This window comes from Planococcus citri, chromosome 4 (assembly GCF_950023065.1).
Source record: "Planococcus citri chromosome 4, ihPlaCitr1.1, whole genome shotgun sequence".
NCBI lineage: Eukaryota > Metazoa > Arthropoda > Insecta > Hemiptera > Pseudococcidae > Planococcus > Planococcus citri.
Window position 1 is genome coordinate 6,614,201 of NC_088680.1, and position 27,996 is coordinate 6,642,196.

General features: G+C 33.8%; 1 protein-coding gene across 4 annotated transcripts; it reads left to right on the forward strand.

Annotated features, from left to right (window-relative positions):
• Positions 1–8,998: 8,998 nt before the first annotated feature.
• On the forward strand, positions 8,999–26,437 carry LOC135845494 (fibroblast growth factor receptor 3-like). Of its 4 annotated transcripts, XM_065364077.1 has the most exons (15): positions 8,999–10,296; positions 10,405–10,470; positions 10,560–10,723; positions 10,835–10,967; positions 11,454–11,588; positions 17,462–17,635; positions 17,743–17,864; positions 23,206–23,407; positions 23,524–23,653; positions 23,743–23,839; positions 24,772–25,006; positions 25,107–25,372; positions 25,462–25,655; positions 25,753–25,893; positions 26,023–26,437. In XM_065364077.1, the coding sequence occupies exons 1-15, from the start codon at positions 10,266–10,268 to the stop codon at positions 26,282–26,284; spliced, it is 2,352 nt and encodes a 783-aa protein (XP_065220149.1). In that variant the 5' UTR covers positions 8,999–10,265; the 3' UTR covers positions 26,285–26,437. The 4 variants fall into 4 exon arrangements, with proteins under 4 accessions (XP_065220149.1, XP_065220150.1, XP_065220151.1 ...); XM_065364078.1 differs by lacking the exon at positions 11,454–11,588 and having other exon boundaries at positions 9,000–10,296; XM_065364079.1 differs by lacking the exons at positions 10,835–10,967; positions 11,454–11,588 and having other exon boundaries at positions 9,003–10,470.
• The last annotated feature ends 1,559 nt before the right edge of the window (positions 26,438–27,996 follow it).

The window sequence follows — 27,996 nt, forward strand, 5'->3', positions numbered from 1 at the left end:
ATCGCTATTATTAATCGTAAAGTTGATGATAGCTGGATCGAAGGATCGGATATCTACAATCGAATCGTCGATATCAGCAACGTTGAATTCTTCTTCACTATTCACTGTATAAAATCGAATTAATGGAGACTCAAGCACACCAATGGCTTGTTCTGGTCAGAATATTCCTAACTAACTAAATCCCTATCTGAACTTAGTTCCCTAACTATTCGAATCCTTAGGTAATGGTTTTACATTCGAATTCTACTCTAACACTAACACAAACTAACCTAACAGCTCAAAAATACCTGACATGCATGAAACAGATCTAAAAGGAAACAAATACTCACGTCAGGCGCCAGGTTATTCTCATAACCAATTTTGGCACGTAAAATACTTTTGAGCTTACACAAATACACACAAAAGAAAAATACAATACATATCTAGACAAAATTCCAAAATCTTTACCTCAATCGAAGTCATAGTAAATATCAATACGAAAACAAGCGATTCCCAAAAGGTAAACAAAGATAACGTATTCGGCTGGATCTGATGAGATACCGAAATCGAACAAATACACGAATAAATCGCACTTAACTCCACAAAATCCTTTACGTTAATCAATTACTCATTAATTACACGATCGCATCATTCAAATCGAATCAAAAAGCGCAAAAACAAAGCATAAATAGATGAAAAAATACGCGACGCAAAATCAACGATGTTCATCGAATGAAAGTAGAAATAATACTCAAAGAGCTTGTATCAAAACACTGCGATCGTTTGGAAATAGACAATAAAGATAACACATACAAAATGGCGACTCGACATCACGATAACAATACCTAGAAAAATATCCTACGATTCTTGGAATTTAGTCGACGCGAGTGTCGATTTTTCTACACATAATTTTTTATTTGAATTTTTGATGATTTTATTATAAAAACACATACTAATACTAGGGCATATTTCAAACACTCGGGTGTTCGAACATATGCGGGAGAGGGGAAAATAATTTAGCGGCCTTTATTACTCAAACCCTGCCTTGCCATAGCAATACAAAGTACTTGAACGTAGATCTAGTTGTAACATGTTTTATTTCTAATGCTATGCAATTCTGGTACTTTGTAGCAGCTGAAGAGTAATCGTTATCTCGTTCGTTTCTCGTTGGTACTCGTTGCATTCGATGGTCTGGTACTTTTCTGTTACATTTTTATCGCGTTAGAAGGCTAGTACAATTATGCACGAGTTAAAACATTCTCTCTCACACGCAAATACCCCTAGGAAGATAGGTACCTACCAATTCAGTACCTACCTATCCGAGACTGACCGAACTTTCCTATAGGCGAGAGAATGGCACATTGCGATAACGAGATAAAACTAATCTAGGCCTATTTGTTATTCGAATCCTATTTTCATGTTAAAATTTGAACCACATGTTCGAATAGAATTTTGACACGAAAAGATCGAAAATTAATAATTTTAATTAGGTAATCAAACCTACTTACACACACTAAGCCCTAGCCCCACGTTGGGCGCCATTTTAATTTTATGTTGGATAGGTATTAGGAAATAGATGAATATTTTTAGACTAGGGAGAGTAGCGAGTGTTGAAGGTATAAAAGGATTCACATAAATGGATTATTGGGATGGGTATTTAGGATGAAAGGAAACCTACCTATCAACATAAAATTAAGCTCTATCAAAAATAATGATAATATGATTCGAATTAACAAGCAAGAAACCAAAAGAGATGGGAGATTTACACATTATTTACAAAATAGGCAGAGCCTATCAAAACGACAATCATGTTTCGGACTTGTCCTAATTGTATAATTCGAATTGTAATTAGCTAAGAATTACGTACATTTCAAACTCAAGGTAGAAAATAGTTGGTACTGTCTTAATAGATCTACTCCGAGATCATCTCATTTCATTAATTAGGTCCTATTAAGTCTTTAACTAGACTATCTAATTGAATCTAACCACTAAACCATTACCTTGGATATTTCGTACTCAGATTTTAACGGAGCCATTTACCTTGGCTATCTCTAAACCTAACTATGAAATAAGACCTATATTCTGACCGGAACTGGCATGGGATCAAGTCCCAGCCATGCCGGTGTACTCGAAAATATGACTTACTCCATTAGATCCAATACTCGAATCAATCAGAAAAACATGTTCCTTTGAGCAAATTAACTTTCACGACGCGAATATTAGATCATTGAAAATAGTTTAATTATTCATTCGAATTAGAAACAATTTACATTGCAATTTGAATAATAAAAGATAAAAAAGCGGTCGAACATATATCACACGTTCTTACAATTACATCGAATAAAAACATACTGAAGCTAGGTAGGTAAGTACCTAGCGTCATAAACTTTTCCATTTCCCACTCTAGATTTATTCTCTGACGTAAGCTCTTCGAATTCATGTAATAAGTACAGTCTATCCCATGATAGCAAGGGGTACTTATATCACAGTACTTGCTAAAACCCATGGCAACCACGAGGTCCATACATTCGGCCGGCTCAGACTTGGCTATGTATGCACAGGTCATAGAAAATAACGGATATATGGCTAAGGATATTTGGGTCAATACCGTTTCATCAACCAATCTCCCGAATTTCCAGGTCCTCTGACCTCTATCCAAAAATCCCACAATATGCCCTGCAAAGATCTCAGTGTCCTTTTTGCAAGTGTTCTACCGGCTAGTGTCCGTAGAATGGCCGACTCTGAGGTCAATCTGGCCTTGGCTGCTTCACAGAGCCCGTGAATAGCCCCTAACCCTGTGTCACTAAGATAGAGCATGCATGCCGCTCTCATGATTCCTCCAAGCTCACGTCGGATCATTGTATCGCTGTAAAGATACTGATGGACATGGAGAAAAGTAATCCTCTTTGTATCAGGCTTGCTGCAGTTGGTGAATGTAGTTTGGATGTTATCAAAGAAGGTTTGATGAGGTGGAGGAAAGGCTCGAGCTTGATGAAGTGCAGGTATGATATCAAAGAAGTGTTTGCATCATGGTCCCACTTGTTCCAGGACATGGGTTTCAATACTCTCCCAGGCTTTAATAGGTAGTATAACGACAGAGGACACTGCAGTAATACCACAGATACTTGTGCATCTGAACCAGGGTTCTGTTGTTATCAGTCTGATCTTGACTGTCCACACATCATGGGCCCATGCTGCAGCGGTTTGTTGAGTCATTGCAGCGATTCTCTCATTGAATGTGTAACGAATCCCGTTAATTTGAGAATTGGGCCGAGTCCACTGGAAATCCCAGTTTGGTTCAGCATTGATGTCTTGGACCGTGAGGTTTTCTCCTAAATAGTGTTGGCCTGGGAATATTTTCAATGCGCATAATCTGAGAATATTCCCGCATATTCGCGAATATTCTCAAATGCTCGAAGAATATTCTCTCAAAAAAATAAAAATCATGACTTGTTTTCAAAAAATTAAATTTTTTTTATAATTTTCTCACAATTTACAAGTTTTTTTTTAAATTTCCAATTTTTCAAAATAATAAATTGAAATTATGTACCTAATTTAATTAAAATTCCTAAAAACATGATCTTTTTATTTAGAAATAGATGTTAAAAAATAATTATAAAATAATTAATGCATTTCTGTGTGCGGAAGTTATCTGTTCAGTTGATGCCTTTTTAATTATCTGGTGGTTTTTGGTTTTGAGGGTAACATTTTTCAGAAAGAATATCTCTCTGTTTCTTCATTTTCTTCTAACGTGATTCTAGATGCAACATGTTTCATTTGCTAATCATTCATTTTTTGATTAAAAAGACAACGACAACAACAATTTTAAAAATGAAAAATAATTATTTTCTTTTTAAAATTTGAGCTGAACCATAATAAGATGGTGTGTTAATGAGCAAAATATTGTGCATGTCCGCAGCAGTATTTCTGCACTTGTGGAAATGATAATTTAATATACATACCTATGTAGGTATACGATATGCGTATAAAATATTTTCATTTGGGGATGACAAACGTTTCAGAGCTTCCACGATGGAAACTTGAGTACTTATTTTGCTCGCTCATCCCTTCTCCTAACATATTTACTATGGCATTTGTTCGAGATGATTTCTGCGACAACTGTTATTAAAGTGTGACTTATTGCACTCATGGTTCATGTCTTGAAACCTATAGACAGTTGATCGTACCTTACCCAACTGGAATTTACTACAAAAGTGTAGATTCATTATTGCGGTTTTGTGTACATTTTTGTTGATTATATTCCACCTACGTATTAAGGCCAGATTCAATGTTTTGTTATTGGCCTCACAATGACATTGTGTTACTGTCGCATTGCAATTGTCAAGAGGTGATGTAGTACATAAAAGCGCTTTTTATTAAGTCATTCGCACATGCCATGGTTAGTGACCTGACCTGTAATTAATTTTTATTACAATGATTGTATTCATTTTGTACTCCTAGTTCTCTGTAAACGTTGTCATCTATATAAATTCTCAATTGATGCAAAAAAAAAAAGAAACAACAATAAGACTGACAAGGTATTGCTTGCTTTACTTGAGGCTCGTTTGGCTAAATCTTGTAGCTTCTCTTTTTAGGAGGAATTAGTTTGATTTAGTCAAGTCTCCATCATTGTTTTGTTCAGCTCAAATTTATATGTAGAAGAAACATGGCTATGTAAAAGATAGTTTTTCCAAAAATATGCAAACAAAAACAAGCCATCAACTATTCGCTGATTGCAAGAGAGTTTTTGCATTTTTACCTTTTGCTTATTGGGTCATCTAAATTCTAATGCTGTACTGAATAGTTCTTCAACAAATCTTGATGGTATGATCAATAATCTCACCTCAGACATACTCGAAATATCATAATTTATTTTATTTTGAAAAATTATTAATTTTTCTGAATTTACTCTTTCAATTCTTGTATAGATACTTAGAAAGATGCCCGATTTTTATAAAATTAAATTCAAAATAATCTTTGGAATTTTGCTACACGAAATATCGTTATATTTTATTTTGGAAAATTACAATCTTCACCGATTCAATTTGTTTTTTGTTGTTGAAAAAAAAAATGAAAGTAACACGCCAAAGTTATATCTACTTACAATTTCAGTTTTGGCTTATTACATACTTCTTCATCGTTTCATCTTCATTTTCATATCAATATTATCTACAATAAAGTTTTGAATTGAAATCGGAATTTAGAAACAAATAAACATAGCTAATTATTTTTGCATATTGCTTAGCATTTTAGACAATAAAGTTTTGAATTGAAATCGGAATTTAATTTTTGCATATTGCTTAGCATTTTAAAAATCTACATGAGGACGATGATGACGACGATGACGACGACCACCACCATGAAAAAGTGGTTACAATCGCGCAAAAACTCTAAATAGAAAAATTCCTTCAAAAATGCAAGAAAGAAATTAAGAACATAGTGTAACAGAAAGAATCTTCAAAAATCAAAAAAGACGAATAGTAACACTTACTTATATAAGTTAGATACTTTTTTTTTGAAAAATTTAATGAAGGCTGAAAAAACATCTCTGAACGATTAGTGAAACATTAAAAAAAAAATTAATCTAAAAAAAGCAAAGTTTTGCTTAAAACAGGAAGAAAACGAAGAACAACAGAAAGATTTTTCAAAATACAAAAATGACTGACGGTATTGATCTTGAAAAATTAAATAAAAACTGAACAAATGAAACATTTTTATACAAGAAGCCAAACATTCCTTTATGGTATTTTTGAAAAATCGATATACAAAAAACAAAAAACCTGTGTGGATTGAGAACTAAAGGTGGAAAATCTTACAATGTTTGGCTTTTATGTTTTAAAGCCATCAATGTGCAGAAAAATTTTTTATTTTTAAGAAAAAAATTGTTGAACATTTTTGTGTCAAATTTTGACTACCTACTTTTTTTTCCAACAAAAAACCTATGAAAAATTGATGAATTTTTAAATTTAAAAAAACGATTAATTACAACAGCACAAATACCATCACACCTGAAGAAAGTTTCAGAGTTGGTAATTTACAACCTCAAAATACATTACCTTTCCATGATGGAGGAAATAGGTAATTTTTTTGAGGCTAAATAAAAAAATCAAATTTTGAAAAAAAAAGACCTATGCTCACTCACGAGGTTGATGAATCAGTGGAGGAGGGGCGCTCCTGGGGACAGACCACACAAAAAGCTCCCAAATTTCTAAAACCAGACAGGAGCTCACTAGTTTCATTTTAAGCTTTTCGTATGATTCGAAGGCGAGAAATTGTTTAAGGCGAGGAATCGTCATAGGCGCAGAATTGTCACCAACTTTATGTGGCTCATGAATGCCAGAACGAATAAATAGATACCTTGACCTACCTACTTTCGAAACTTTCTCATTACTAGATATAGTGATGTTATGAGCATATGCTCGCTGAGCAAATGCGCGCAATTGCGGGCATATGCGCGCATTTGCGCCCAAAAATTTTGAGCAAATGCGCGAAATATGCGCGATGAAAAAATCATGCGACATATCAAAATACAGGCCAGAGGTCGCTATTGATGAATAAACTAATAAAAACGCTATGAACTCAACTCACCTCCCCCAAAGTCAGAAAATGAAATTATTTGAGCCATTTTTTCTGTATTTCATAACAATTTCTCGGTAAAGAGTGATGAATTTTGGTTTTATTTGATTCCCAACTTTTAAAATATTTGAAAAAGGTGTCCTTCATAAAGTTCTGCTGTTTTCCCCTTTTTTTCATGATGTCCTGCTTATTTGACACTTTGCAGCCTACTAGATCACTTTCACTTCTTCTATTTTTGAATCATGAAACAAAATTTGAAACTCTCCCTTCTGAAAAATATTAAAGTATTTTTGGAAGAAAATGGTAAACCTCAATTGAGGATTCCAGGTGATTTTAATAGGGTTCCTCTATTAGTGGAGAAACCCTACAAATTTTTGTACTTCCCATATTTTATTCTTTCTTAAGTATTTTATTTTATTGTTTTTTTTGAAAATAAATATGAATTTCTAAAAATTTTCTGCCAAGTGATGATAAATTTGAGGGAAGGAGGAGAACATCTAAACATCTGAAAACTTTGAATTGAAAAAAAAATCAAAATGCTTTCTGAAGCAGTGAAAAAATAATATCGAACCCCTCCTCTCCCCCTTTCATTCAAAATACATATAAAATTTGAGGAATTGTCTTGCTATTGTCTTTTTTAACATTTCTTATTAACTATGGAACAAAAATTTGAGGGCTCCCCTTTCTGAAAATATTGAGGTAGGTACGAGTATTTTTGGAAAAAATGCTTGTTTTTTCATATGTATTTTGAATCAAAAATTTTTCAATTTCCATTTTATTCTTCCCTTATTTTGGATATTTTAATTTCTAAAAATTTTCACTCAAATGATGATAAATTTCGGAAGAAAAGGTCCAAACATTTGAAAATTTCGAATTCAAAAAGAAATCAAAATATTTTCTAAAGCAGTGAAAAAAATCGATTGCAATATTATTGAACCCCTCTCCCTTCCTTTTAAATAAAATATGAGAAATTGTCCTGCTTTTGCCCTATTTTTTCATGCTTTTCCGTTTTTTGGACAACTTTTCTTGTTGAAAATCACAAATAGAAGCAAATAACATCCATTTGTGAAATTTGCGCGCAAATGCTCACCTTGCGCGCAGGCAAATGAATATGCGCGCATTTTAACATCACTAACTAGATATCAATTATCAATGATTGTTTGATTGTGAGGGAAAAAATGCATACGCTACGGATTTCTCGTTTTGCTTTTATTTTAAATTTCAAGAAAATTCCTTCGATATACCCCCCCCCTATCTAGAAAACCGAGTTGGTCCCCTAGAATAGCTGAAATTCGTATTTTATGAGTACCTACAGTAAACGTAAAAATCATGGCAATTAGTATACACATCCAGTTTAAAAAAATGTAAAAAAAAGTCAAATTATAATGCTCATTTTTTAAATTAAAATGCATATTGTTCATTTCCGATGAGTAGTTGAGACATGTGATCCCCCCCCCCCCATTGCCCTTATCACAAGATGTTGATCCAGCAATTAATTTGATAACTATGCTAATTCGTGTAAATAATGAAATAGAATATTTTTTATGGTTTCAAAAATTCATGTCAAGGTGACTATATTTTTTATTGATAAGGGAGAAAAATTGATGAAACAAGGATGAAGAGGATGAAAAGGGGTTTGTTTACAAATAAATAATTAGGTACTTATATGAATTACGATGAATCTCGTGATGAAGATGGGGTAAGGGGGAAGGGAGTGGCTCTATTACTATCTTTTTTTGAATAATTTTGTTTTTGAAAATTTAATTAACTATATCAATAGAGTAGAATATTTCACATTTCTTTCTTCTCCCACAATTTGAAATTATTTCTCCAACTTTTAATGATACTCGTACACATTTTTACGCTTCGATAAACGACGTTTTAATGTTTTTACGATGATGACAGGGTCGTAGCCAGTGGGGGGAGGGGTGAAAGGAAAGTCAGCCTGTCCTTCCTTGCTGAAAAATTGACTAATGAGTTGGGAAAAATACATATGTGCCTTGAGTTGGAAAATTGTGATTTTTTAATCATGAACTGGTAGTTCATGAACTGAGAAACTACATATTATAATGGAGTAACAGACAGAATCTTCAAAAACCAAAAAATACCGATGGTAACACTCATATGAGTTACCTTTTTTTAAAAAATTTAATAAAAGTTGAAAAAAACATTTATGAACGATTAGTGAAACATTTAAAAAAAGTTAATCTAAAAAAAGCAAAGTTTTGTTTAAAACAGAAAGAAAATAAAGAATAACAGAAAGATTTTTCAAAAGACAAAAATAACTGACAGTAATGAATAATGATCATTAACCTTTTTTTGTTGTTGAAAAATTAAGTTAAATAGACTGAAAAAAATAAACATTTTTGTACAAGAAGCCAAAACATTTATTCATATTAAAATAAAATCAATATACAAAAAACATTTGTATGTACATTGAGGACTAAAGATTGGCAAATTCCGCAATTTTTGGTTTTTATTTAGCTAAAAATTTGTTGTAGGTATGTGTCATTCTTGTGATAAAAAATAAATAAATAAATAACCACAAAAAAAGGAGAAGAAAAAATAAAGTTTTATTTGAAACAGGAAGAAAATTAAGAACATGAAAGCCTATTACAGAAATAATCTTCAAAAGTCACAAATGACTGCAGTAGCGAATGATCATACACGTTTTTTTTTTGAAAAATTGATTGATCAGGGCTAAAAATTACTTACTTACTTATTTTTAAATGATATACTGCATTGGTGTAGGTACTGTACGTTTCTGATTTAATAATTATATTTTTGTAGTTGTTGTGGTTGTTGTTTTTCACACAAAGTATATTTTGCATGATATTCATTGTTGCATTGCTGACAAAAAAAAAAAAAAAAAAAAAAACTGGAATAAGAATAAAAAAAATTAAAACATCAAATGCAGTAGAAGGATATTTTTTTTAAATATATTATACAATCAATATTATTATCATTGATACAAATATTCACACGAAATGATCTACTTTTTTGATTATTACATGATGAAATGTCATTTTTACTTCTCGTATGCATTTTTTACAGATTTTTTTCAATATAATACATAATTGATTAAAAAGGTAGGTAAGGACAGATTTCAGTGACAAAACTCAACTGAAATTAATTCTACATTGATAATTTATTTTACTATGAATCTGAACACTCAGACTCTGTTTCACGATTGAGATGATGGTGATGTTTATGAAACGTCACATCTGTCATCTTGTGAAAAAAAAAGTAAAACCAACAGGACCATCATAATACATATAGGTATTTGAGATTCGTCAGAGTCCAAATATTCATCCTCTACATTGAAAAGTTTTCTCAACATTTTTTTTGGGGTAATGTGTATTATGTCCTGATCTAGCCCAAATTTCAAAGTGTCTTATGTCCTGGTCTAGCCTTAAGTATTACTACTCATATGCCTCTCAAAGAAAAAAATCAAACCGCAAGGTTTCTACTCATTTCCCTCATAACAAAAAATATTATATCATCAAAAATTTCCCCGACAATTAAAAACACAACAACGGGAAGCCTTCATTAGATAAGATAAACAAAATCATAAACGATAAAATTCAATGATGCATCAAATTGCCACCAAACGAACAATGATACGACCAACGAACAGTTTGAAATATGTAGATACCCACCTAAGTAATTCGTAGTTCTGATTCGAAATATGTACAATTCGCGAATTCGCGATGATTTTTTTGATATTTTCACTCTTGAAAGGTAAGAATGTTAAGATCACAACTTGATAATGTACTCGTATTCAGCTCGAATTAGGTATTGATTTTTCGAAAAAGGTCTCTCGCTAATCTAACCAAATAATTTCCACAGTCGGTGTATTTTTATGGTTATGCATCATTATTGCATCTTGCTCACTGGTAAAGTCACAGAATTCAGGTAAGATACCTACTCGTCAATAGGTATTTCTTTCGAACTTGAATTCAGATTTTTATTTCTCAAAGTTACCTAACTTGATTCTCATTCAGTAATAGGATATCAGAACGTAACCATACAATGCGGTAAATCATTGGCGTTTCCGGAAAATCGCACAGAGCTGGGAAATGGAGTGAAATGGTATCATTTATCGAGAGAAAATTTACAAAACGAGCTTACCAGTGCAGTAAATCAGTTATCTACGTTCGAAGTAGAGGTAATTGTGCATCAAAAATAAGACAAGAATCGATTTAAATCAAATAAGTAGGGCCAAATTCACTTCAATAGGTATTTATGGTCATTTCTTTTTGATTTCCACATCCTATAGAATGTGCTGAACACTTCATTACTTGAAATATTAAGTGTAACGATTTACGACGCAGGATGGTATTCTTGCCTCAAGCAATCGGAAACAACCAAAGAAGTAATTCATAGTATTTGGTTGGATGTTCACTGTGATGGTACATAACTAATTAACTATTTTTAAATTTATAAAATTAAGAAAAATGTTATCAAATTTTTTGGAAACAAAAAACAAAAAAAATGCAATACTTACCTAATATCTGGAAAAATAGAAAATTGTTTTTCAAGAAGTGGGATCCTTGGTTTTAAAGATAAATTAAATAAATGAAAATTAATATTTCAGAAAAAAAAATCAAATATTTTTTAAAAAAATCAGTTAATAAAAACGTACAAAAATTAATTTTAAAAGCAACATGGAAAATATTCTCAAACTATAAGACACTCTTTCAAAGAATATTTTTCACTATTAATTTTTTTCAAATCCAATTCTTGAAAACTGCACAAATTAATGAACAAAAATGACGTTCAGTTGGAAATGGCGTCCATTTGAAGCTTACGAAAATGTTGAAATCTTATCCATTTGTTTTACCACCCACCTATTCGGGTCTAAAAAGGCAAAGATTCCAACAAGAATCATTCTTCAGGTGATGAAGAAATTCAACTTGGGAGAAAAAAAACACAAGAAATCCAGAATGGAAAAGGAAGTCCTTTTACCGTCAGAAAATTATACTTCATTGAAAATAATGCGACAATGCTGAGATTATGGACTTTTTTCAGAGGTAAATAAGTACCTACATACTAAGTATGCAATATGCACTTTCAAGGGGAGCAGGGGAATCCATAGAGGATCTCAAAATACACCCTTACCTATCAACCAAAATTTCAATCGTTGAAATTTTATTTTACGATTTTTGGCGAATTACATATTAAAAACTCAGAGGGCCAAGAATGGAGAAAAAAATCAAAATTTCACCAAACTGACCTATAGGAATTCGGGTTATAACATATATTCAAACCCCCTCCCCCTGAAGGATTTCAACAAATTCCGAGGAGACCTTCATTTCAAGTTGAAAGTTATTCAGGAAAAATTTTAGTTGGGGTGCCCTCGAAAGAGGAGATATTGGTACTCAAAGAGGAGGCATATTTTTCAAAAAAGACGTACCCAGTTTTTTCGCTTCAGCTCCTACCAACCTGTTTTGGAAAAAATAATCCTGTTCCAAAAGATGGAATTTGAGATTCTGCATTTCTGCGTCCATGTTTGTAGTGTTCCACAATGTCGATTTCAAAAAATTACAAAAATAATCTAGGTACTTATCAGGCAATATCTAGACACCCAAAATATGTATGTACAGCAATACAGCAGAAAACTGAAGCAATATAATCACTTACACTATCATTAAGATTATATGCGGTGCTTTTGGGAATGCGCGAATGCTTTTCTGCATTCATCCAAGAGTTATATTCTAAGAATTCCTTGGATCTACATAAAATTAATACATCTCAATCAGGAATATTCATTTAAACAAATAATGCACATTAAAACAGGAAACTTAATTACGATTACTGGCTTCTATGGATACAAATATTTTACTCGTATGATCGATGTACGAGGTAAGGTTATTTCTTGGGCGATTTCCGGAGCTGAGAATTTATCAATACTTTAATTATTCGGACATTGCGAATAAATAGTACAAATGAGTAATTTAAAAAGGACAATTCATGAAACTTAGAGAGCTTTTTGCCTATAAATCATATCGATGAACTAGTAAGCAATAAATTCAGTTCGATTTGCTCTTCGTTCATCTTATCTTTATGCTCTTTCAATAAACTCAACAATATTGATTGGCTACTTTCTGCTCAGCCTGGAGTAGATTCGGAGCCGAAATTATCTTGTGAAAGAAATCGATTGTTATAATTTTCAATTCTTCATTTTCATCAAAATCCTACCGAAATAAATGTTTCACAAAGAAATTCGAAAATCAACAGCCTTGCATGAGAATATTGGGAATTTCGATTACTTACTGTAATTGAGAATGCTTGGAAACCAAAATGCTTGATCAGAATTAATACTCTCATCGTTGCAGTTGTTGATAAAATGTGATCTTTTCGTTTGTACGTTTTCCCAATCGAAAAGATTCCAAAAATCTGTCACATGTTTGAAAAATTTAAACTTACCTATTCTCATTTTCAAAAATTAACCTATACAATCCTCATTATTTTTCAACACAATTTTTTAATGTTCGAAATAATTCTTTAAAACCTAGGTACCTATTACATACATTAAATTTTTTCTTTTAATAATCTTTTTGGTTCTTCTTCCTTCAAGGTGTAGACTCGTATCTCAATTTCCTGGTAACAAAAGCACTCTATAAGCGCTTGCTTCACAATCATCCAGTCCATTTGATCCAGTCTACACCCGAGCTTTAGAATTTCCAATTTTTTGATATCGAGGTCTTTGCACTTCGCTGCCAATGCAATTATGATGGTGCAGAAGTTGATGAGAAGTGTTGGCTTATCTAAAGCCACTGTTTTGTGATTACAGACAGCAGGTAGTTCTTTTTTAGTCTATTTCTACCACGTCTCCTACTTTTGCACCCCGGCTTCTCAATGAATTAATTTGTAAAGGAAAAGGAATCCGAAATATATTATATTCTATATTCTACATATTCTTAGATGTCAGGGCAATGCCCTTTGAGATCTTGAAGTTTTGGCTAGCTGACTCAATGAGCCAGAGTGAATTCAGGGAATTGTAAGAACAGATCTTCAATTACATTTTGGAAGGAGAAAATTCCATTAGAAATGGTCCTTTCGACTTCCCCCTCCCCGGCATCCTTTTTTATTTTATTGGATTATCACTCCTCGGGCTTTTCCAAGTACTATGTGTAGCTTGACAGATAGGTCCTTACCGGGCCATTCCATGTCAATTCGACCAAAAGAACGCGATTTTGAAAATCATGTCTTTCAATTTCGAACAAATTTTCCTAGCTACATCTACCCACCCAATAAATAAGAAACTCTTAATCAGCTTGGTCCCAACCACCTCGATGGACAGGTGGGGGGCTACAATCATTTTCACACTGTCTCGAGGTACTCAACTTCAGCAGCGTCTACCTCCAAAGCTAACAAACTGATTAATTCACATTACAAAAGGACATTGTTACCATTTAAAATTCGGAAAAAATGTCCATTTTGATGTTTTTTCGAAACATTCAATTTTTGAGATGGAATCTTTTGATGAATGGGGAGCACCCCTCTCCCAAATTTGGGCAAAACTTTCAAAACAAAATGTGGGGCATGTGATATATCGAATTGCATGTTTTTGGTGACGCTGAACACGGATATGACGTTAGATTTTCGATTGGGCTCAATCCACGGCCCCCAGCACCTCCCTAAATGGAGTTAGAGTCAAAAAAAATGGTTCCCATTCGTGTAACACATGAAACTGTATGTTTTCGGTATCGCTGAACACGAATATAGCCTTAGTTTTTCAAATTGTCTTCACCCATGGCCCCCAGAGCCTACCCTAATGAGTAAAAAAAATTATTGGGGCTGTGGATGGGATCCAATCAAAAATCTGACGTCATATTCGTGTTTAGCGTCACCAAAAACATACTATTTCGTGTGTCGCACGAACAAAAACACAGTTTTGAACTTTAACCCCATTTGGGGAGGTGCTGGGGACCGTGGATGAGATCCAATCAGAAATCTAACGTCATATTTGTGTTCAGCGTCATCAAAAACGTACAATTCGATGTGTCACATGCTCCATTTTTTATTTTGAAAGTTTCGCCCAAATTCGTGGGAAGGGGTGCTCCCTCTCTATTAAAAGATCCCATCTCAAAAATCAAATATTTTGAATAAGCATCAAAAGGTACATCTATGGAATTTTTTCAGATTTTAAAATGGTAGCTCACACTTACAGCGCCATTTTTAAATTTAAACAACCTATCAATTTGAAAGTTCAACTTTCAACTTTTGAAAGTTCAACTTTCAACTTTTGAAAATTTCAAAAATTGAAAAGTTTGAAATGCAATGCCCTTTGAACTGTGAAATCAGTTTTGATCAAAGTATCATAGCTTTGGAGGTACGTGTTACTGAAGTTGAGTACTTCGAGACAATGTGAAAATAATTGTGGCCCCACCACCGAGGGGGTTGGGAACAAAGTGATTTTGGGTTTCTTACTCATTGGGTGAGTAGATAAGATATGACTTTCAAAATCACATATTTTTTTTTAGTTGAATTGACATAAAATACATTTGACCCAGCTTCATTTGAAGTAGAGGAAAAAAATAAAGAACATAATATTTGTAAGTACTATTATGTACTTACCCACATCTATTTTGAAAATTGTAACAAAGGCTGAAAAAAAAACCATTTATTTAAAAATACAAAAAATATATATATAGCCGCATACAGGTAAACTCGTAACGTTTTGTATAAACAGCAATCTCAAGACCCCTCTATAACTTCGTTGCTGTGCATACGCTCGACGCGTCACCCCATAGGCCTGATAGTACTCGATGTTAGGCCGCGTTATATTCGTTAACTTGATTTTTGGGGGCCCTGTGGAAAAGTTGCTCATTGCCGAAACATCAATTTTTCAGGAAAGCTTTTTTTTCAAGTCCTATGCATCCATGTTTTTCGCAAATACATGTTGAACAAAGCATCCTACAAAAAAATAACCAGCTCTGAGCAGAAAGGAAATTTTATGCTCTACAATTTCCTTCATGGCATTTTTTTCATAGGATGCATACTTTCCTCGTAAAATCAATGTTAATGTCGAAAAACACGAAAATGCGGACCTGTATAATCAACTTTAAATTGAAATTGAGCAGTCAAAAATTCATTTTAGACGATTTTTGACCACGCCATGTGAAAGAGGAGACCTTCAACCACCAGAATCACCAAACAGAACTTGAAAAATGAATAAAATGGTTCTTGGCAATAAGCACCTTTTTCTCATGTCCTCGTAGATAATAATTAGGCTATGCACTCATTTGAAAATTGAGTCAAATGAGACATTGTATAAACAGCAATCTCACGTCCCTGCTCAAACTTTGCCAGTAGACTCTCCACACCTTGTAGATTCATATAGCACCTCATCGCAAAGTCACGTCCTAAAAAGGTTACGAGTTTGCCAAAACGTTATGAGTTTGCTGGTTAATCTAGAAAAAGGTTACGAGATTGCCCCCTAGAATATGTATATATATATATAGATTTAAACTTAGTCATTGTGGTGCCCATTTTAAGTATACGTAGTCATTGTGGTGCCCGTTTTTGGGCTTGTGGCGCCCAAATCGGGCACCACAAGGTCTTAAAAGACCCAGGCATCACAAGGTACTAGGTACGAGCATTATATATTTATATACCTATAATATGATGTAGGATAGGTACTAGGTAGACTTTAGATGGAAAATTCCACAATTTTTTTTATTCAGATAAAAATTTGTTGTATTGTAGCTACGTTATTTTTAGGACAAGGCAAAAAAAAAAAAAAAAAAAATGGTCGTAGACATAAAAATTAGAAAAACGGGTACCTAGGTAATGAAGATTACTAAGACAACAGGCAATACACTTCTCCATAAATCAAAAACCCAGAGAATTAAATTACTTACTCCATCCAATGATTAAAAAGCTCCCAAGAAAACGATTCTGGATCTTTCTGACGCAATCTTGATACGTCAAAGGGTATCATGTTCTCATTGCTGTACATTATATAATGCACATATACAATGCATTTATTCATACTATACCCACTGTTTGACCGCATCCATCTTTTTCTATGTAGCTGCAATACCATAGAATTGGTTAAGTTTTGGTACATGGAGTAGCAATGTTGATATAGTTAGGAATGGATAGATTACCTAAGGGAGAGAAGGAAATAGTTGATTTCGTACTCGGTGAAGATAAGAATTATTCCTCAAGAGGGGAATAATTGCCTATTGCCAGCTAGCTCAGAAGGCTGTAACCTATCTATTTAACCATACACATTCAATGTTTATAGTCATAAATAAAAACGCTGTTTTACTTATTCTATATATTTACACTATTTACAAATCATCATAAACATACTTCGCTTGCAATTATGTTTTCACATAGCATTAGACAGAATGATATTAAGAGATGTAAATGACTTAACTCTACATATAGTGAAAAAGCCTGCAGAGAAAATGTATAATTTTACGAGTATTATTACTTCATCCTGTTTACTCGCAGGTAAAGGTAGGATGTGCGAAAATATATACCTATTAGACACCTGATAATATAACTAGGTATTCAACTAATTAAGGTCATCACACTAGACATTTTAGTTAGACATACGACGACAAAAAACTTACCTATAATTAATAAATACACGTATTTTACTACTTACAGAACACTATACGCTTTTTTCCATCTCTATCGTGGCCTCCCCAATACTAAAGGCGTCGATGGAATTTACCTAAATGAGATTGCACGTAGCACTTTGCATAATCCGAATATGCCGCGGAACATAACAAACTACCAAAATAGATACTATTTATCGATCACGGGATCGATCAATATAATAAAAACAAATGAAAATTACTTACATAACTTTTATCTCTCATAATTAGATACCTCCCATTATAAAATTCCATATGACTTTTTGAACAAATGAATTCATTTCCAGGTTATCCGAAACCATTCACAAATACTTGGCTGGAGAATGGTATAATAGTAAGTAGCGGGCTCCTCTGGCAGATAGTTTTAAATATCAGTGCGCTCAAAGTACCGAGGGAATACTTACATCAAGTTTGTAATAAAAATGGCTGCATGAAAGAAAAATACACAGTCAAATTGACAGGTAGCCTATTACCTTCATGCTAGATTTTTGGAAATCACGAATAAAAACACGACATTTCAAACACAGCATAAACTTATTATTAATTCATAATTAATTTCAATCCACAGCACAAGGAAACATTGAACTTCAAGAAGAAAAAGGCAAATTTATAGCTCTGTTTTGCGGTTTTAATTCCGAGTCACGATGGATTTCAGAATGGTACTTTTATGACGATGCTGGAAACCAAACGGTCAGTTGAGCATCTAAAAGGTTACTTACTAATACGTTATGTTCATCAGAGGCAGTATGCTTACCAGATACTGATTTTGACATTACTTTATACGTACTCCCATGTCGTAATGATTACAATTTGCATTTTTAAAAATAATAATCAAATTTTTCGAGATGTTTTTTCGGATCTGTCATGTTCATATAGGAAGTGTAATAAAATAAATCAAAAATGAAAATATGAGCAACAAACCTATACTTTTCTCGCTTTTCTAAAACATTTTTGATTTTTCCAATTCTAAAAACACTTCAGAAGAACGTACCAATACGCATTTGAAAACACACGACTATAGAAATACATAAATCACAAGTTTATTAATTTTTCATTTCCTGTCTTATTTCTCCAAAGGTAATAATTCCAAATAGAGCAGATGAAATAAAAATGGAAAGGAAACAGAAAATTGAATTGAACTGAGCAACTGAGCTAGGAGTAAGACGTAGGGGAAAGTCCCCTAAAAGTGCGCAGTCTCCTAATAGTGCGCAGCGCCATATCTCGCGATTGGCACCACTGAAAAATTCGTGAGGTAGCTCATTTGAAAGAGCGTATCTTGACGATTATTTTGATGTATCATACAAGCCATTTGGCTAAATTTTACGCGTGCAAAGTCAAAAAATGTGAATTTTCAATTTCTGATGTAATTTTTTTTTGTGAAAAGTTAACAATTTGTATTGCTCTCGTTGAATTGCAAAAATTTATGAGATAACTTATATTATATCATTTTGTAGGGAATTTTATCCTCTTTAATATTGTTGTAAAAGTTTGAAAATGCATCCTTTCGTTTTCTTGAAAATAATTTTTAAAGAAATAGAGGATATTTTTGAACCATGGATTCCCAATAGTGCGCATCCTAGAAAATCTGTAAACACGCTTGTGTTTTTCACTACCTGACTTTTGTTTTGATAGAATGGAGTGTTAAATACCTGTAAAAGGCTAAAGGGTGTTAGTTTTCAGTGAAGAAACATTCCTAAGAGTGAAAGAATACTTGAACAATGGGCTTTCTATGCAGAAATAAGCTCACACATAACCCCTACTCATAGTAAAACATATTTTCGCAATTTTCGTCAAGTACTCATGTTTTTTATATCTGTTCTCAGTGTTCTCGTGATAATGAAACGTATTATTGCGATTTTTGTCAAGAATTAATTTTTTTGAAGTAAATTTACACATCGCGCACTATTAGGAACCCTACTGCGCACTTTGAAGGAGCCCATGGCTCCTAATAGTGCGCATTTGACATTTTTTACTCAAGGTAGGATTTCTCAGTAAGTTATCAATGAAAAATTTTGAAACTCTGGAATTATGTAGCTGAATGATACAGCTACAACATATCAAAAAATCACGATCCTAGGTAACTTTGCGGCGGAATGACAGCGATTTTGGTACTAAGTGCGCACTATTGGGAGACTTTCCCCTATGTATACTAACTCCTAGCTCAAAGTGATCATAAATGATAATTTTTTTCATCTTAAACTTGGCACGTCAGCGGCATTGTTAATGTCTATCAATGTCAACAAGGACAATTTACTTTTACCAATTTCAATTTGGCGAAGTTCAGCATAATGAACTTTCAGATTTTTAGACGTGCATGCCTTCTGCCTACAAATTGGCATTGTTCGATGAACATTGGAATAATGTCTCTCTAAATTAAATAATGTACTCTGGTAGTTATAAAAATTCCACAAGTAGGTATCACAGCTATACCTACATATCGATTGACCATTATTCCATTTATTATTCATAAATCAACATTCCATTTTTGCAAGAATTTAGGAAAAGGAAAACGAGTGACTTTCTTTATGTCTAACAAATGAAAAAATATTCGGCGGCGAAATGGAAGATCAAAGTTACAATTTTTCAAAATAATTCAATTTCAATTTTTAAGGTTCAAACTAAAAAATTCTGAATTCTAAATGTTTCATAACATTAGGTATGTACATGTCATAAGGAACATTCTAAAACAAACATGAGCAAATAATAATAAATCGGTTTATTTTTCGAAAATTTGGACGAGGGGGCTCAAAAATTGGTTTTAATGGCATTTCTCCCCTTGTATGTGACCAAATCGGTTCAAACTTTGGAATTTGAATCAAAATGCAAGTTTAAAAAAAACATTACTTACTTCCAAAATTTTTTTATGTTGATTTTAGCCTCTTTTTCACCAAATTTGGGGCCCTTAAAGTCAAAATTTGTCTTTTGCTCCATGTTTTTCGCATCAAGTACTTGTCGAGGGCTTTCTTTTTTAAAAAAAAAATCAGCTTTCTAGGTATAATTGGGGCTGAATGGGAGCCTGCTGAACTTTTTTTGTTCGTTTTTTTGCTTGTAGCAGTATACTAATTGTAAGAAGGGAACCTCTTGAGGTGTTAAACTCCGATTTGAATGGGACCACGATTTTTGGAAAGAGCCTAGTCTAAAACCCCCAAAACCAAATTTTCAGCTGCTCAAGTTCATTTTTAGATTTTTGGCGAATTTTTGAAAATTCAAAATTGATTGTTTTTGGCGATTTATGCTTTTTTTAAAAAAAAGTATGTACATGATCAATAAAAATGGTCAAAATAAGTCCCAAAACTAATATTAATTACCCAAATCCAAATTTCACCATTTCCAGCCATTCTGGAGCCTCCAGCGCGATTTTTAAATTTCTCCAGAATTTTGAATTTGCTCCAGAAGGCGTGAATATGCAGTTGGGCAGCTAAAAATCGAGTTGTACGAGCCATTCTGGAGCCTCCAGCGCGATTTTTCGATTTCTCCAGAATTTTGAATTTGCTCCAGAAGGCGTGAATATGCAGTTGGGCAGCTAAAAATCGAGTTGTGTATTACATTCGACCTATTCAACGAGTTTATCCACATTTGAGCCGATTTTGAGAGTGACACGTGACACCTTAAGAGTGGTTTTTTGAGGTGTCACTCTCACTCCAAAACGGCTGGAAATGGTAGAATTTGCGCTCCTGGGGTTAGTTCTTGAAGAAATACGGCGATTCGCGCAAATTTCAAACATTTCCTCACAAACGGTTATCTTTTGATTTTTTGGATTTTTTAATTTTGAAAAAAGCTGGTCAAAAAATCACTCTTGAGATGTCACTCCCAAAATCAGCTCAAATGCAGATAAACTCGTTAAACAGGTCGAGTATAATGCACAACTCGATTTTTAGCTGCCTAACTGCATATTCACGCCTTCTGGAGCAAATTTAAAATTCTGGAGAAATTGAAAATCCATCTGGAGGTTCCAGAATGGCTGGAAATTGTGAAATTCTGATTTGGGGGGTTAGTTACGGACAAAATACAGCGATTCGCGTGAATTTCAAAAATTTCCACACAAGCGGGAAACTTTTGATTTTTTGGATTTTTTAATTTTGAAAAAAGCTGGTCAAAAATCACTTTTGAGGTGTCACTCTCAAAATCGGCTCAAATGTGGATAAACTCTTAAACAGGTCGAGAGTAATATACAACTCGATTTTTAGCTGCCCAACTTCATATTCACGCCTTCTGGAGCAAATTCAAAATTCTGGAGAAATTGAAAAGTCGCGCTGGAGGCTCCAGAATGACTGGAAATGGTGAAATTTGGATTTGGGTAATTAATATTAGTTTTGGGACTTATTTTGACCATTTTTACTGATCAAGTACGTACTTTTTTCAAAAAAAGCATAAATCGCCAAAAACAGTCAATTTTGAATTTTCAAAAATTCGCCAAAAATCGAAAAATGAATTTGGGCAGCTGAAAATTTGGTTCTGGGGGTTTTAGACTAGGCTCTTTCCTAAAATCGCGGTCCCGTTCAAATCGGAGTGTCACACCTCAAGAGGTTCCCTTGTAAGTATAATATGTAGGTAGTTTTCGAATAATCCGGATACTCAAAAGATCGTAAGCCACAGTGGGCCACAGACCCCCCAAAAACGGCGATAATTCGGATTCAACCCTCATCGATGTGCAATACGTCGAGTAATATGTTTTCGAGGTCGTAGAATTCGAATCTGCACTTATTTTTTTTGTAGGGGTGGGGGGTGAGGCATGGGGAGCGGGAAAATTTCAAATGTTGCTTATATTATCGTGTAATATATCGATTAATATGTTTTCGAGGTCGTAGAGTTCAAATCTGGAGTTATTTTTTCGGTGGGGGGGGGGGGGGTGAGGCGTGGGGAGGGGGAATTTCAAATTTTGCTTATATTATTGTGTGATATATCGATTGATATGTTTTCGAGGTTGTAGAATTCGAATCTGCGCTTATTTTTTTCGTAGGGCTGGGAGGTGAGGCGTGGGGAGCGGGTTCAAATTTTGCTTATATTATTGTGTAATATATCGATCAATATGTTTTTTAGGCCGTAGAGTTGGAATATGGAGTTACTTTTTTGGTAGGGATTAAAAGTGTGGCGTGGAGAGCTGAAAAATTCCAAATTTTGCTCATATTATCGCTTAATATGCCGTTTGTCATGTTTTTGAGGTTGTTTATATCGTTGATTTGAAAAAATCATTTTGTATCTCAAATAATGTATTTCAATCAAAATTGAATCGATTATATCATGTTTCGATCTTAAAATTGCGATATATCCGCAATTGTGAAGAAAATTGATGTATTTTTAATAGAAAAATGAACCTGCAAAGTAATGGGGCAATTTCGGGAAAAAAATTGCTAAAACATAGTATACACTACTCCCAAATACACATCACTATGCAGAAGAGAACACACGATATTGCGCGATTATATGAGTTTTGTTCCAAAATGTGTTCTGATTTTGTGTAAAAAACTGTAAACTTTAAAAATCATTGGTATAAGAAAACACCAAAAAGTAAATTTGGAATTTTTCACTTCCACACGCCTCACCCCCCACCCCCACGGAAAAAATAAGTGCAGATTCGAATTCTACGACCTCGAAAACACATCAATCGATATATCACAGAATAATATAAGCAAAACTTGAAATTCCCCCTCCCCGCGCCTCACCTCCCACCCCCGCCAAAAAAATAACTCCAGATTCGAACTCTACGACCTCGAAAACATATTAATCGATATATTACACGATAATATAAGCAACATTTGAAATTTTCCCGCTCCCCACGCCTCACCCCCCATCCCTACAAAAAAATAAGTGCAGATTCGAATTCTACGACCTCGATAACATATTATTCGACGTATTGCACATCGATGAGGGTTGAATCCGAATTATCGCCGTTTTTGGGGGGGGGGGTCTGTGGCCCACTGTGGTAAGTAGGTACTTCGCCAAAATTATGATCTGGGTATCCGAATGCATCCGGATATTCGACAACACTAGTATTTTACTTCAATACCTATTTATACTTCAAAATCAACAGAAGCTGGAGCAGAAATTTCATAACCTCACAGAAACACACACGACTCATAAAATATCTATGATAACCGATGATAATGAAGGCGAATACGTATGCAAAGCGAATTCTGTGGACTTGAAATGGGAAACCAAGCATGTTTTTCATCTAAAAGTCGTCCAACGTATGAATCCATATTTGAGTACTAGCTCAACTAGCAGAAGTCCCAGTAAGCAAAGAGTTATCTCCTCAATTTTCAAATTAATCATAATACTTAACACATCATACTTACTCGTCTCATTTTAATTATGTACTTAATACTTTAAAAAATATTTCCATCCACAGAGACAAACCCATCCGAAAATGATTCTTTGGGTAATTACGATATTATCATTTTCGTCACAACATCTTCACTAATTTTATTACTGATTGGGATAGTTTCTTACTCAATCATCGCATACTGCAGATTAAAACGGTAAGTTGGAAAAGCAGAACTGGTTTATCTTGATGTACTACAAGCAGGAGCTATCAAATAATAAGAATCTTTTCCTTATTATTTTGAAGAAAGAGAAAACTTGAGAAAACAGAGATGCAACAATTTATCAAAAAAATTATCGTTGAGAAACAAATCCACATCAACGGCGATATCCCAGATTGCTTGGTACGTATTTCAGCCCATCACAGTCAAATAAGCTTAAAGCAAAAATGATACTTATAGGAAGTCCATTTTTTTTAATTATGAGATTCTTACAACATTGGAAACCTCTTGCAAACCTCTTTTCAATGATGTGAAAATCGCAAAATCGAAAAAGAAATTGGATTTCCATCTTTTTTGCTTAGGAGTAGTAGGTACAGAATTCTTAACCTAACCTGAAAAAAATTGACACTTTTTTAACCCCCCCCCTTCTAAAAAATAAAAAGTTAGCTTACTGTCCTGTTTTAACTCACATGTACTCGGTATTCAGTACGTATTATTTTTTCACACCTCCTTTCTGAGGGCGAATCTACACAAATTAGGTATTTACTTTACTCGATAGTAAATAGTACGAGGAACGAGGGCAATATAGAAGAAGACGATAGGGGGTAGTTTGCCCCGGGCTCGACACGTTTTCTGGAGGGCCTGGCTAAAGAAAGGCTTGTGATGATGAAGGAAAACCCTGTTTTTTTACTTCTCAAAACAAAACACAAGTTCATGAAAGCTTTTGCCCTCCTTTCGCTTAGGCTAGTTTCCTTTTCTTTTCTACAGTTAAAATTTCTAAAAGAAATAAAGGTACTTCAACTTTTAAAGTTTTAAAATGAAAAAATAAACTTCTAGCATAAAAAGTAAGTATTGTTTTTATGCCTCTCGAAATACTAACTTTAATTTTCAAGAACTTTCGCCCTCACTTGGGTCTGATCTTGAAAATTTTTCAAATTATAAAATTTACAAACACAAAAAATAAACTCTTTGCAAAAAAAATCGATTTTAGTTCTCTCAAAATACAGATTTTCAAAAGTTTTGGACCTCGCTTCGCTCGGGGCTGTCCTTATCTTCAATTATTCTCCATCTAAGGTAATATCGATACCTCTATTTCTCATTGTACCTTCCAACAGAACATACCAATTGTTTCAATCCAACGCATACAATCCGATATCGTCAAAGGTGGTATGGTCTGTAATGACGAATATGAAATATCGATCGATGAACGATGGGAATTTCCAAGAAATAATTTGAGTCTTGGAAACACTTTAGGTGAAGGTGAATTTGGCAAAGTCGTTCGAGGTGAAGCGTTGAACATTTCAGGACAGGAAAACGTTACCACAACAGTTGCTGTGAAAATGGTCAAAGGTTCGTTTGCTTTCAATAAATCGCTGTGAAATAGGTATGTACTTGTGTCGACTATACCTACAGATAATTTTATTATGTAGATACTTATTTCTTTTTCCAGACGATCACACAGATAAAGATATGATAGATCTGGTATCTGAATTGGAGCTGATGAAGTTGATTGGCCATCATCCCAATATTTTACAATTGATCGGCTGTTGCACTCAAAAAGGTCCTTTGCTCGTGATAACCGAATACGCTGCGAATGGAAACCTCAAAAACTATCTACGAAGACTTCGTATTGAATCGAAAAATGTGCCAGAAAATACTCTGATGAAATACGCTTTGCAAATTGCTCAAGGCATGGAGTACTTCGCTTCCATTAAAGTAGGTACCTACTCATTTTTTTCTCATTTATAAATTCTTACAGATTTCTGAAAAGCCTTCGGTAATTGTGAATTTCTCAATTCTTATAGTGTATCCATAGAGATTTAGCAGCTCGAAATATCTTGGTAATGGCCGACTTAACGATGAAAATAGCAGATTTTGGCCTCTCCAGAAATATTCGCAATAAAGACTATTATAAAAAAACATCAGCAGGCAGGCTTCCAATTAAATGGATGGCTCCTGAGGCAATACGTCGCCATCATTATACGACCCAATCAGATGTGTGAGTTCTAATTTAAAGTCACCTTGATTTTTTCAAATATTTATAAGTAGGTACCTACTTATGAAGCATCTTTGCTTTATTTGCTGAATTAATGCAGGTGGTCATTCGGTGTGTTAATGTGGGAGATTGTTACACTAGGAGGTAATCCATATCCCACATTCGACAATATGGTCGAGTTATTTCACGCCATCTTGAAAAATTATCGTATGGAGAAGCCTCCGAATACGTCTTCAAATATGTGAGTAACTGAGCATATAATTTTTTAATACACGATTTTTACTTCGAATTGAAATTCACCTACGTTTCCTTCAGTAAACATGATAATATGGTACATTTTAACACTAATTGGATATTACATTCTTTACAGATACAATTTGATGTCGTCTTGTTGGAAATACGAACCGGAGCATCGTCCAAACTTCTCCACTATTGTAGAAATATTATCAGAATTGTCAACAAATACTGACCCAAAGCTGAAGTCAGAAAACAACGAGAAACAGTCTTCAAGCTTTAAATCAACGCTTCATGATTCCAATATTGAATTACAAATCAGGGATCAATCAGAGCACGATGAAATAATTTCTGTTGCTTCATCAGAACCCTGCAGTGAGAACGAGAATGATGACTGATGACGAACAAGACTACCTATACTTAATTTCATGATACGAAATTCTTCTATATCATTAATAGATACCTACCTACGTAATTAGTACGAGTATGTATCATTAACAATTTACTGATTATTTTTTTCTGTTTTTTACTCATTAAAGACTGGAAATTGCCTCTGCTTTAAATAAATTCTTTTGTAATTTACCAAAGGTTGAAAACTTGAAGGATGATGAAAATCCCTTGGATAACTTAAACCCATCCAATAATTCTACATTCTTCATTGCACCAACAAGCTCAGTTGAGGTCATGAATGTAATTCACTCACTCAAAAATTCCTATTCAAAAGACTACCATGGACTTGATACCTAAGTATATACTGAAAATAGCAGCACCATACATTGCTGAACCATTAACCAGCCTCCTCAACATGTCTGTTCAGGAAGGAGCCTTCCCTGATATCCTTAAGGTCAATATTGTGACACCTGTGTTCAAAAAGGGGAAAAGAAGTGCCATGAATAATTACAGACCCATATCTATAACATCAGTGTTTTCCAAAGTTCTAGAAAGCTTATTCTATAAACGTATCTAAATTTTTCAGTGATAATAATCTGTTACACAGCTCTCAATTTGGATTTTGCAAAAATAAAAATACAACAGGTGCCATTTACCAACTTATTCACAATATCTTGGAAAATCTCCACAGCAAAAATGACATTATAGGGATTTTTTGTGATCTTTCAAAAGCATTTGATATGATTAATCATGAAATATTGCGAGGTAAACTAGAAAAGTATGGCATTAGAGGGGTGGATTTGGACTGGACCACATCCTTTCTCAAAAATAGAACTCAAATTGTTAAGACAGAAGATATAAATGGAGAATACCATTTCTCTGATCAATATCCAGTTGAGCAAGGAGTTCCACAGGGGTCAATATTAGGACCTTTGTTCTTTATCTGTTATGTCAATGACCTTCCAAAAAATGTAAGGAGTAATCTGATCCTATTTGCAGATGACACTACAGCACTGATTCCTATGAATATGGGTATCTCAGTACAGCAGGTTGTGGATGATTTGGTAGAGTGGTTCAGAATAAATAAAATGAAATTAAATGTTGAGAAAACAAACCTAATATATTTTGGTCACAGCTCACAAAATTTAAATTTGGCACTGCCAATTACTAAAGTTGAATGTCTAAAATTTTTAGGAGTATACATCAACTCCACTCTAACTTGGACTGATCACATAGACTATTTAGCTGGGAAGCTATCATCAATAAATTATCTCCTTTGGCAATTGAAAGGTGTCACCAATGTGCAAACATTAAAAATGGCATATTATGGAATGTTCCAGTCTAATATGTCATATGGCTTAGTGTTTTGGGGCGGTAATATCAGTCTTATGCAGAGAATTTTTGTAATACAAAAACGAGCAATAAGAATCATCTATCGAATGCAAGTCCACAGAATCATGCAAGAATACCTTTCTTTCAAATGAAATTTTAATCTTACCCTGCTTATACATATATCTGATATCCCAAATTGTGAAGAAAGGCATAGTAAAATTACATACCCCTCAACACAGTCAATATACTAGAAATAGCCAACAACTACATAGCACACAATTCAGGACTAAATTTCACCAAGTTAGTATAGACTTCATGGCTGCAAAGATTTATAACAAAATCCCAACTGAAATTAAAATTATCAATTGCACAAAATTATTTTCTAAAA